General features: G+C 56.7%; 1 protein-coding gene across 1 annotated transcript; it reads left to right on the top strand.

The window, feature by feature from the left end:
• The first annotated feature begins 40 nt into the window (after nt 1-40).
• LOC132813093 (lens fiber membrane intrinsic protein-like) lies at nt 41-8,084 on the top strand. The gene is made up of 3 exons (XM_060823066.1): nt 41-185; nt 6,358-6,492; nt 7,808-8,084. The coding sequence occupies exons 1-3, from the start codon at nt 62-64 to the stop codon at nt 7,867-7,869; spliced, it is 321 nt and encodes a 106-aa protein (XP_060679049.1). The 5' UTR covers nt 41-61; the 3' UTR covers nt 7,870-8,084.
• The last annotated feature ends 3,590 nt before the right edge of the window (nt 8,085-11,674 follow it).

Raw genomic sequence — 11,674 nt, 5'->3', positions numbered from 1 at the left:
CCCCCCCCCCCCCCCCCCCCCCCCCCCCCCCCCAGCCTACTGGAATGCCACCCGTGCCTTTATGATCCTGGCTGCGGTGCTGTGTTTTCTCGGCCTGATCGTGGGGGCTCTCGCCTTCGCTCACTTCACCTTCTCTGAGCGGTTTAACCACACTCTCGCCGCGGGGGTCCTCTTCCTCATCTCCAGTGAGTCTCTGTCTGACCGTCCGGTACTCCCCCTCCCCGGCAACGGCTCACAGTAACACCCCCACCCCCACCCCTGCCCCCCCGGGCTGGGGCGCATAGCCCCTGGGGCTGAGGGGCATCAGAGAGGGTCTGTGTCTGAGAGGGGGAGGGATGAGGGACGGTGTGTGAGTGTGTGAGGGGACGGTGTGTGAGTGTGTGAGGGGACGGTGTGTGAGTGTGTGGGGGACGGTGTGTGAGTGTGTGGGGGGACGGTGTGTGAGGGGACGGTGTGTGAGTGTGTGGGGGGACGGTGTGTGAGTGTGTGAGGGACGGTGTGTGAGTGTGTGAGGGGACGGTGTGTGAGTGTGTGAGGGACGGTGTGTGTGTGTCTGAGGGACGGTGTGTGAGTGTGTGTGGGGACGGTGTGTGACTGTGTGAGGGACGGTGTGTGAGTGTGTGAGGGACGGTGTGTGAGTGTGTGTGGGACGGTGTGTGAGTGTGTGTGGGGACGGTGTGTGACTGTGTGAGGGACGGTGTGTGAGTGTGTGAGGGACGGTGTGTGAGTGTGTGGGGGACAGTGTGTGAGTGTGTGAGGGACGGTGTGTGGGTGTGTGGGGGACGGTGTGTGAGGGACAGTGTGTGAGTGTGTGAGGGACAGTGTGTGGGTGTGTGAGGGGACGGTGTGTGGGTGTGTGGGGGACGGTGTGTGAGTGTGTAAGGGACAGTGTGTGAGTGTGTGAGGGACAGTGTGTGGGTGTGTGAGGGGACGGTGTGTGAGTGTGTGAGGGGACGGTGTGTGAGTGTGTAGGGGATGGTGTGTGAGTGTGTGGGGGACAGTGTGTGAGTGTGTGAGTGTGTGAGGGACGGTGTGTGGGTGTGTGGGGGACGGTGTGTGAGTGTGTGAGGGACAGTGTGTGAGTGTGTGAGGGACGGTGTGTGGGTGTGTGGGGGACGGTGTGTGGGTGTGTGGGGGACGGTGTGTGAGTGTGTGAGTGTGTGGGGGACAATGTGTGAGTGTGTGAGTGTGTGAGGGACGGTGTGTGAGTGTGTGGGGGACGGTGTGTGTGTGTGTGAGGGGACGGTGTGTGGGTGTGTGGGGGATGGTGTGTGAGTGTGTGAGGGACAGTGTGTGAGTGTGTGAGGGACGGTGTGTGGGTGTGTGGGGGACGGTGTGTGAGTGTGTGGGGGACAGTGTGTGAGTGTGTGAGTGTGTGAGGGACGGTGTGTGGGTGTGTGGGGGACGGTGTGTGAGTGTGTGAGGGACAGTGTGTGAGTGTGTGAGTGTGTGAGGGACGGTGTGTGGGTGTGTGGGGGACGGTGTGTGGGTGTGTGGGGGACGGTGTGTGGGTGTGTGAGGGACAGTGTGTGAGTGTGTGAGTGTGTGGGGGACGGTGTGTGAGTGTGTGAGTGTGTGGGGGACGGTGTGTGAGTGTGTGGGGGACGGTGTGTGAGTGTGTGAGGGACAGTGTGTGAGTGTGTGGGGGACGGTGTGTGAGTGTGTGAGGGGACGGTGTGTGGGTGTGTGAGGGGACGGTGTGTGAGTGTGTGAGGGGACGGTGTGTGAGTGTGTGAGGGACGGTGTGTGGGTGTGTGGGGGACGGTGTGTGGGTGTGTGAGGGACAGTGTGTGAGTGTGTGAGTGTGTGGGGGACGGTGTGTGAGTGTGTGAGTGTGTGGGGGACGGTGTGTGAGTGTGTGGGGGACGGTGTGTGAGTGTGTGAGGGACGGTGTGTGAGTGTGTGAGGGACGGTGTGTGAGTGTGTGAGGGGACGGTGTGTGAGTGTGTGAGGGGACGGTGTGTGAGTGTGTGGGGGACGGTGTGTGAGTGTGTGAGGGACGGTGTGTGAGTGTGTGAGGGGACGGTGTGTGAGTGTGTGAGGGGACGGTGTGTGAGTGTGTGTGGGGACGGTGTGTGACTGTGTGAGGGACGGTGTGTGAGTGTGTGAGGGGACGGTGTGTGAGTGTGTGGGGGACAGTGTGTGAGTGTGTGAGGGACGGTGTGTGGGTGTGTGGGGGACGGTGTGTGAGTGTGTGAGGGACAGTGTGTGAGTGTGTGAGGGACAGTGTGTGGGTGTGTGAGGGGACGGTGTGTGGGTGTGTGGGGGACGGTGTGTGAGTGTGTAAGGGACAGTGTGTGAGTGTGTGAGGGACAGTGTGTGGGTGTGTGAGGGGACGGTGTGTGAGTGTGTGAGGGGACGGTGTGTGAGTGTGTAGGGGATGGTGTGTGAGTGTGTGGGGGACAGTGTGTGAGTGTGTGAGTGTGTGAGGGACGGTGTGTGGGTGTGTGGGGGACGGTGTGTGAGTGTGTGAGGGACAGTGTGTGAGTGTGTGAGGGACGGTGTGTGGGTGTGTGGGGGACGGTGTGTGGGTGTGTGGGGGACGGTGTGTGAGTGTGTGAGTGTGTGGGGGACAATGTGTGAGTGTGTGAGTGTGTGAGGGACGGTGTGTGAGTGTGTGAGGGGACAATGTGTGAGTGTGTGAGGGGACGGTGTGTGGGGGACTGTGTGTGAGTGTGTGGGGGACGGTGTGTGTGTGTGTGAGGGGACGGTGTGTGGGTGTGTGGGGGATGGTGTGTGAGTGTGTGAGGGACAGTGTGTGAGTGTGTGAGGGACGGTGTGTGGGTGTGTGGGGGACGGTGTGTGAGTGTGTGGGGGACAGTGTGTGAGTGTGTGAGTGTGTGAGGGACGGTGTGTGGGTGTGTGGGGGACGGTGTGTGAGTGTGTGAGGGACAGTGTGTGAGTGTGTGAGTGTGTGAGGGACGGTGTGTGGGTGTGTGGGGGACGGTGTGTGGGTGTGTGGGGGACGGTGTGTGGGTGTGTGTGAGGGACAGTGTGTGAGTGTGTGAGTGTGTGGGGGACGGTGTGTGAGTGTGTGAGTGTGTGGGGGACGGTGTGTGAGTGTGTGGGGGACGGTGTGTGAGTGTGTGAGGGACAGTGTGTGAGTGTGTGGGGGACGGTGTGTGAGTGTGTGAGGGGACGGTGTGTGGGTGTGTGAGGGGACGGTGTGTGAGTGTGTGAGGGGACGGTGTGTGAGTGTGTGAGGGACGGTGTGTGGGTGTGTGGGGGACGGTGTGTGGGTGTGTGAGGGACAGTGTGTGAGTGTGTGAGTGTGTGGGGGACGGTGTGTGAGTGTGTGAGTGTGTGGGGGACGGTGTGTGAGTGTGTGGGGGACGGTGTGTGAGTGTGTGAGGGACGGTGTGTGAGTGTGTGAGGGACGGTGTGTGAGTGTGTGAGGGGACGGTGTGTGAGTGTGTGAGGGGACGGTGTGTGAGTGTGTGGGGGACGGTGTGTGAGTGTGTGAGGGACGGTGTGTGAGTGTGTGAGGGACGGTGTGTGAGTGTGTGGGGGACGGTGTGTGAGTGTGTGAGGGACGGTGTGTGAGTGTGTGGGGGACGGTGTGTGAGTGTGTGGGGGACGGTGTGTGAGTGTGTGAGGGGACGGTGTGTGAGTGTGTGGGGGACGGTGTGTGAGTGTGTGAGGGGACGGTGTGTGAGTGTGTGGGGGACGGTGTGTGAGTGTGTGAGGGACGGTGTGTGAGTGTGTGGGGGACGGTGTGTGAGTGTGTGAGGGGACGGTGTGTGAGTGTGTGAGGGACGGTGTGTGAGTGTGTGGGGGACGGTGTGTGAGTGTGTGGGGGACGGTGTGTGAGTGTGTGAGGGACGGTGTGTGAGTGTGTGGGGGACGGTGTGTGAGTGTGTGAGGGACGGTGTGTGAGTGTGTGGGGGACGGTGTGTGAGTGTGTGAGGGGACGGTGTGTGAGTGTGTGGGGGACGGTGTGTGAGTGTGTGGGGGACGGTGTGTGAGTGTGTGAGGGGACGGTGTGTGAGTGTGTGAGGGGACGGTGTGTGGGTGTGTGAGGGGACGGTGTGTGAGTGTGTGGGGGACGGTGTGTGAGTGTGTGGGGGACGGTGTGTGAGTGTGTGTGAGGGGACGGTGTGTGAGTGTGTGAGGGGACGGTGTGTGAGTGTGTGGGGGACGGTGTGTGAGTGTGTGAGGGGACGGTGTGTGAGTGTGTGAGGGGACGGTGTGTGAGTGTGTGAGGGACGGTGTGTGAGTGTGTGGGGGACGGTGTGTGAGTGTGTGGGGGACGGTGTGTGAGTGTGTGTGAGGGACGGTGTGTGAGTGTGTGAGGGGACGGTGTGTGAGTGTGTGTGAGGGGACGGTGTGTGAGTGTGTGAGGGGACGGTGTGTGAGTGTGTGGGGGACGGTGTGTGAGTGTGTGAGGGGACGGTGTGTGAGTGTGTGAGGGGACGGTGTGTGAGTGTGTGGGGGACGGTGTGTGAGTGTGTGAGGGGACGGTGTGTGAGTGTGTGAGGGGACGGTGTGTGAGTGTGTGAGGGGACGGTGTGTGAGTGTGTGGGGGACGGTGTGTGAGTGTGTGGGGGACGGTGTGTGAGTGTGTGGGGGACGGTGTGTGAGTGTGTGAGGGGACGGTGTGTGAGTGTGTGAGGGGACGGTGTGTGAGTGTGTGAGGGGACGGTGTGTGAGTGTGTGGGGGACGGTGTGTGAGTGTGTGAGGGACAGTGTGTGAGTGTGTGGGGGACGGTGTGTGAGTGTGTGAGTGTGTGGGGGACGGTGTGTGAGTGTGTGGGGGACGGTGTGTGAGTGTGTGAGGGACGGTGTGTGAGTGTGTGAGGGACGGTGTGTGAGTGTGTGAGGGGACGGTGTGTGAGTGTGTGAGGGGACGGTGTGTGAGTGTGTGGGGGACGGTGTGTGAGTGTGTGAGGGACGGTGTGTGAGTGTGTGAGGGACGGTGTGTGAGTGTGTGGGGGACGGTGTGTGAGTGTGTGAGGGACGGTGTGTGAGTGTGTGGGGGACGGTGTGTGAGTGTGTGGGGGGGACGGTGTGTGAGTGTGTGAGGGGACGGTGTGTGAGTGTGTGGGGGACGGTGTGTGAGTGTGTGAGGGGACGGTGTGTGAGTGTGTGGGGGACGGTGTGTGAGTGTGTGAGGGACGGTGTGTGAGTGTGTGGGGGACGGTGTGTGAGTGTGTGAGGGGACGGTGTGTGAGTGTGTGAGGGACGGTGTGTGAGTGTGTGGGGGACAGTGTGTGAGTGTGTGGGGGACGGTGTGTGAGTGTGTGAGGGACGGTGTGTGAGTGTGTGGGGACGGTGTGTGAGTGTGTGAGGGACGGTGTGTGAGTGTGTGGGGGACGGTGTGTGAGTGTGTGAGGGGACGGTGTGTGAGTGTGTGGGGGACGGTGTGTGAGTGTGTGGGGGACGGTGTGTGAGTGTGTGAGGGACGGTGTGTGAGTGTGTGAGGGGACGGTGTGTGGGTGTGTGAGGGGACGGTGTGTGAGTGTGTGGGGGACGGTGTGTGAGTGTGTGAGGGGACGGTGTGTGGGTGTGTGAGGGGACGGTGTGTGAGTGTGTGGGGGACGGTGTGTGAGTGTGTGGGGGACGGTGTGTGAGTGTGTGTGAGGGGACGGTGTGTGAGTGTGTGAGGGGACGGTGTGTGAGTGTGTGGGGGACGGTGTGTGAGTGTGTGAGGGGACGGTGTGTGAGTGTGTGAGGGGACGGTGTGTGAGTGTGTGAGGGACGGTGTGTGAGTGTGTGGGGGACGGTGTGTGAGTGTGTGGGGGACGGTGTGTGAGTGTGTGTGAGGGACGGTGTGTGAGTGTGTGAGGGGACGGTGTGTGAGTGTGTGTGAGGGGACGGTGTGTGAGTGTGTGAGGGGACGGTGTGTGAGTGTGTGGGGGACGGTGTGTGAGTGTGTGAGGGGACGGTGTGTGAGTGTGTGTGGGGACGGTGTGTGAGTGTGTGGGGGACGGTGTGTGAGTGTGTGAGGGGACGGTGTGTGAGTGTGTGAGGGGACGGTGTGTGAGTGTGTGAGGGGACGGTGTGTGAGTGTGTGGGGGACGGTGTGTGAGTGTGTGGGGGACGGTGTGTGAGTGTGTGAGGGACGGTGTGTGAGTGTGTGAGGGGACGGTGTGTGAGTGTGTGAGGGGACGGTGTGTGAGTGTGTGGGGGACGGTGTGTGAGTGTGTGAGGGACAGTGTGTGAGTGTGTGAGGGACGGTGTGTGAGTGTGTGAGGGACGTGCAGTGGGTGTTGCTCAGGATGGAGCAGTGATGAGCTGATTCCTTCTCTCCCCCTCCCCCTCCCCTCCCCTTTCCCCCCTCCCCCTCCCCCTCCCCCTCCCCCCCCCCTCTCACTCCCCCTCCCCCTCCCCCTCTCACTCCCCCGTTCCCCCCCCCAGTGTTCCTGCTGCTGGTGGCGATGGCGGTGTACACCGGTGTGACGGTGAACTTCCTCGGCAGACGGTTTGGGGATTGGCGTTTCTCCTGGTCCTACATCCTGGGCTGGGTGGCAATGCTGCTCACCTTCTTCGCAGGTAACGCCCCTGCATTTACATAGCGAGGGGGTGTAGGGGCTGGAGGGGGTTACAGAGATAGGGAGGGGGTGTAGGGGCTGGCGGGAGTTACAGAGATAGGGAGGGGGTGTAGGGGCTGGAGGGAGTTACAGAGATAGGGAGGGGGTGTAGGGGCTGGAGGGGGTTACAGAGATAGGGAGGGTGTAGGGGCTGGAGGAGGTCACAGAGATAGGGAGGGGGTGTAGGGGCTGGAGGGGGTTACAGAGATAGGGAGGGTGTGTAGGGGCTGGAGGGGGTTACAGAGATAGGGAGGGGGTGTAGGGGCTGGAGGGTGTTACAGAGATAGGGAGGGGTGTAGGGGCTGGAGGAGGTGACAGAGATAGGGAGGGGGTGTAGGGGTTGGAGAGGGTTACTGAAATAGGGAGGGGGTGTAGGGACTGGAGGGGGTTACAGAGATAGGGAGGGGTGTAGGGACTGGAGGGGGTTACAGAGATAGGGAGGGGGTGTAGGGGCTGGAGGGGGTTACAGAGATAGGGAGGGGGTGTAGGGGCTGGAGGGGGTTACAGAGATAGGGAGGGGGTGTAGGGGCTGGCGGGAGTTACAGAGATAGGGAGGGGGTGTAGGGGCTGGAGGGAGTTACAGAGATAGGGAGGGGGTGTAGGGGCTGGAGGGGGTTACAGAGATAGGGAGGGGTGTAGGGGCTGGAGGAGGTCACAGAGATAGGGAGGGGGTGTAGGGGCTGGAGGGGGTTACAGAGATAGGGAGGGGTGTAGGGGCTGGAGGAGGTCACAGAGATAGGGAGGGGGTGTAGGGACTGGAGGGGGTTACAGAGATAGGGAGGGGGTGTAGGGGCTGGAGGGGGTTGCAGAGATAGGGAGGGGCTGGAGGGGGTTACAGAGATAGGGAGGGTGTGTAGGGGCTGGAGGGGGTTACAGAGATAGGGAGGGGGTGTAGGGGCTGGAGGGTGTTACAGAGATAGGGAGGGGTGTAGGGGCTGGAGGAGGTCACAGAGATAGGGAGGGGGTGTAGGGGTTGGAGAGGGTTACTGAAATAGGGAGGGGGTGTAGGGACTGGAGGGGGTTACAGAGATAGGGAGGGGTGTAGGGACTGGAGGGGGTTACAGAGATAGGGAGGGGGTGTAGGGGCTGGAGGGGGTTACAGAGATAGGGGGTGTGTGGGGAGTTATGGTGATGGTGGGGTGTGGGGTGTTAGGGGGCTACAGAGATGGGGGTGTGTGGGGAGTTATGGTGATGTGGAGGGGTCTGGGGGGTTTGAGGGGGGTTCCGGGGGTCGGGAGTCTCTCTGTGCTGACCCCTGCCTTCTCCCCCTGTTCCAGGAACCTTCTACCTGTGTGCGTACCGGCTGGGTGAGTGCCGCCGAATGTCAGGATCTCGCTAGGAGCTGCGATGGTGGACCTGGGGAAGTCCGTCTCCTGTTCCTGCCCCTGCCTGGGACTCGGGGAATGGTCTCTCTCTCTCTCTCTCTCTAAACCCATTGCTGATTCCAACAGCGCCCAGGAGTTGGGTCAGAAACTGTCCGCTGCCCGTTCGTCTTCATTTGGGGATGAAGCCAGCCAGCGGGCTGGAGTGATCTCCTGTACTCCTGAGAAACCATTAAACACACATCCAGCTGCACTCAGAGAGAAATACAGAGTTGTTTCAGCATGTCAGTGTTTTGTGTCTGACTTTTCCTTCCAATCCATGTGGTCTTTCCCCTTCCCTCCTGCCCTTTCTCTCACTTGTCCCAGAGACGTGGAAAATCGCCCCAGGAGGCGAACTCCAGGTACCCGGGTCTGCTTCACCAATCAACACCAGCTTGGCCAATCACCTGACCTTCTCCCCTGCACACTCACCCACACACGCACACCCACACACTACCCCTGACACAGACCCTCACACACAATCTCGAAATGTTTGCAAAGATGTGGAGTGTGTGTGTGAGACAGTGATTGTGAGTGTGTGTGTGTGTGAGACAGTGATTGTGTATGTGTGAGAGAGAGTGATTGCGAATGTGTGTGTGTGTGAGAGTGATTGTGAGTGTGTGTGTGACAGAGAGAGGCAGTGATTGTGAGTGTGTGTGTGTGAGAGAGTGATTGTGCGTGTGTGTGTGACAGAGAGAGGCAGTGATTGTGAGTGTGTGTGTGTGAGAGAGAGAGTGATTGTGAGTGTGTGTGAAAGAGACAGTGATTGTGAGTGTGTGTGTGTGTGTGTGTGACTGTGATTGTGTGTGTGTGTGAGAGAGACAGTGATTGTGAGTTGTGTGTGAAAGAGACAGTGATTGTGAGTGTGTGAGTGATTGCGAGTGTGTGAGAGAGTGATTATGAGTGTGTGTGTGACAGAGAGAGACAGTGATTGCGAGTGAGTGTGTGTGAGAGACAGTGGTTGTGAATGTGTGAGAGAGAGACAGTGATTGTGAGTGAGTGTGTGTGAGAGAGAGTGGTTGTGAATGTGTGAGAGAGAGAGACAGTGATTGTGAGTGTGTGAGAGAGAGACAGTGATTGCGAGTGAGTGTGTGTGAGAGAGAGTGGTTGTGAATGTGTGTCTGAGAGACAGTGATTGTGAGTGAGTGTGTGTGAGAGACAGTGATTGTGAGTGTGTGAGAGAGAGACAGTGATTGTGAATGTGTGTATGAGAGAGAGACAGTGATTGTGAGTGTGTGTGAGAGACAGTGATTGTGAGTGTGTGTGAGAGAGACAGTGATTGCGAGTGAGTGTGTGTGAGAGACAGTGATTGTGAGTGTGTGTGTGTGTGAGAGACAGTGGTTGTGAGTGTGTGTGTGAGAGAGACAGTGATTGCGAGTGAGTGTGTGTGAGAGACAGTGATTGTGAGTGTGTGTGAGAGAGACAGTGATTGCGAGTGAGTGTGTGTGAGAGACAGTGATTGTGAGTGTGTGTGAGAGAGACAGTGATTGCGAGTGAGTGTGTGTGAGAGACAGTGATTGTGAGTGTGTGTGTGAGAGAGAGACAGTGATTGTGAGTGTGTGTGAGAGAGCCAGTGATTGTGAGTGTGTGTGTGTGAGAGACAGTGATTGTGAGTGTGTGTGTGTGTGTGGAATGGTGAATGTGTGTGCGAAAACGTGAGTGAAACTGTGTATGAGAATGTATGAAAGAGACTCTGTCTGTGTGTGTGTCTGTGTGTGTGTGTGTCTGTGTGTGTGTGTGTGTGTGTGTGTGAATGTGCACAGGTGTGTGCATGTGTCGTAGAGATTGTGTGAAAGCGATAGTGTATATGTATGTGAGTGAGTGTACAAGTGTGTGTGTGAATAGACATAAGAGAATGTGTGTGGGGACTGTTATGGACTAGGCCAGACCACCCAGAACATTCTTAAGTAGGCAGCCCAGACCATAACTTTGCAATTTGTTTCGGTAAGCACACAGCGAGGGTAAGTTAGCGACGTTGACTACCAGGTTTTAAAACTTTATTCACAAGATTACACAATGAAACACAAAGAACAGAATAAAGAGCCCCTACAGAACTCAGTCAATCCCAACTGGACTTAAGTATGCTGTTCTGAATACACACAACAGACCCAATAAGCAAATCCCCTGTCAAACACAATAAAAAAGGGAACAGGTGCTTACAGGTTGAAGTTAGCAGGGCAGAAAGAGAGAGAGTTTGTTTCCACACAGCTCTCTGTTGAACTCCCAACTAGTTCTGGACTGAACTGCTCAGCTAGAGAGCTGACCACTGCCCTTTTTATTATACAGGTCACTTCTAAAACATGACCACTTTGGCCTGGAGTCTCAGCTGGTTACATATAAACAAAGGGTCCCCTTAAATATCTGTCCCAAATCAGTCTAATCAGCACAGGGAGCGGTTTATGACCTCTCTGAGACAAACCAACGACACACTATCCTTGAGAAAAGGACCAACTTTGTGACACCCCGCCCCTAAACAAAAAGGAACCATCAATATCCAACAGATGGCTTCATTTTAAAGACCTGCTTAGTAGCCTAAACACACACATACCTACTGTATTAAGTATAAACATGCAAACATGCACAACCCAATACAAATTCAGGCCACGGCACACCTGCCCCCAAATGCCTCCATATCTCGTTCAAGTTTCGATAAAGCATTGGCTATCACGTTTCCACGACCTGCCACGCGTACAATTGTCAAATCAAATGGCCACAGGAACAAGCTCCATCTAAACCCTGTCCTTAAATCTTCCCACAAAGGTCAGTGGGTTGTGAGCGGTGTATACCATTGTCTGAGATGCGTTGCTGCTAATATAAACACTGCAATGTTGTGATGTCACATTGAAAGTCTCTCTCTCCAGCGTTGAATAGTTCTGTTGATGAATGTTCAACTTCCTGGAAAAATACCTGTTGGGTCTTCCTATTCCCTCATCATCCTCCTGCAGGCTCACCGCACTGACACCCACAACACGGGCATCGATAACCACCTTGAAAGGCTTTGTATAATATGGTGTGGGTAATACCGGGGCAGTGGGTAACACCGTTTTTCGGCTGTCAAATGTCTTTTGGCAGTCTGCTGTCCACTGAAATAATTCTGTGAGTGGAACACTCCATAGTTTTCCATCGACAGTGTGGAAAATTCCCCAATTACTTTTGCTTTCACATCCCGTGGGTCCATTTGCCCATGTCCAATAATATGACCCAGGAAGGTGAATTGAGCTTTGACAGATTCCCTTTTAGTTAGGTTTATCACCAAGCCAGCCTTCCAAGACCGATTGAAGTCTGATAAATGCTGTAAATGTTCCTTCCGTGAGTGATTAAAGATCCCTACGGCATCTATATACGCCACACAGTTGGGTAATCCAGCAATGACTTTATTATTCAGTCTCTGAAATGTGTTTGGAGCAGTTTTCATACTAAATGGCATGACTTTGAACTGATATCATCCACTTGGCATTCTGAAAGCTGAAATCGCCTTTCCTCTCTCTGACAGAGACACTTGCCAGTTGCCTCTGAGCAAGTCCAACTTCGAAATGTCAGTTACTTGTCCCACTTTTTCGACACAGTCCTCCAACTGCGGAATTGGATATGCATCAGTCTTTGTAACGGCATTGACTTTTTGATAGTCCACCCATAACCGTTGGGTACCATCTGGCTTTGGCACCATGACTCTGGGTGAGCTCCAGTCACTGTAACTCACTTTGATGGTGCCATCTTGGAGCATGCCCTCTATCTCCTTCTGAACCTGTGCCAACTTTACGGGGTTGAGCCTATAAGGCTGTT

Source organism: Hemiscyllium ocellatum, unplaced genomic scaffold (assembly GCF_020745735.1).
Source record: "Hemiscyllium ocellatum isolate sHemOce1 unplaced genomic scaffold, sHemOce1.pat.X.cur. scaffold_3218_pat_ctg1, whole genome shotgun sequence".
Classification (NCBI taxonomy): domain Eukaryota; kingdom Metazoa; phylum Chordata; class Chondrichthyes; order Orectolobiformes; family Hemiscylliidae; genus Hemiscyllium; species Hemiscyllium ocellatum.
This window is presented reverse-complemented; position numbering and strand designations above follow the sequence as displayed.

Coding starts and splice junctions, on each gene's coding strand:
- LOC132813093 (XM_060823066.1), top strand. CDS start 62: ATGATCCTGGCTGCGGTGCTGTGTTTTCTCGGCCTGATCGTGGGGGCT. Junction 186..6,357: donor GGTCCTCTTCCTCATCTCCA/GTGAGTCTCTGT, acceptor TCCCCCCCCCAG/TGTTCCTGCTGCTGGTGGCG. Junction 6,493..7,807: donor GCTGCTCACCTTCTTCGCAG/GTAACGCCCCTG, acceptor CCCCTGTTCCAG/GAACCTTCTACCTGTGTGCG.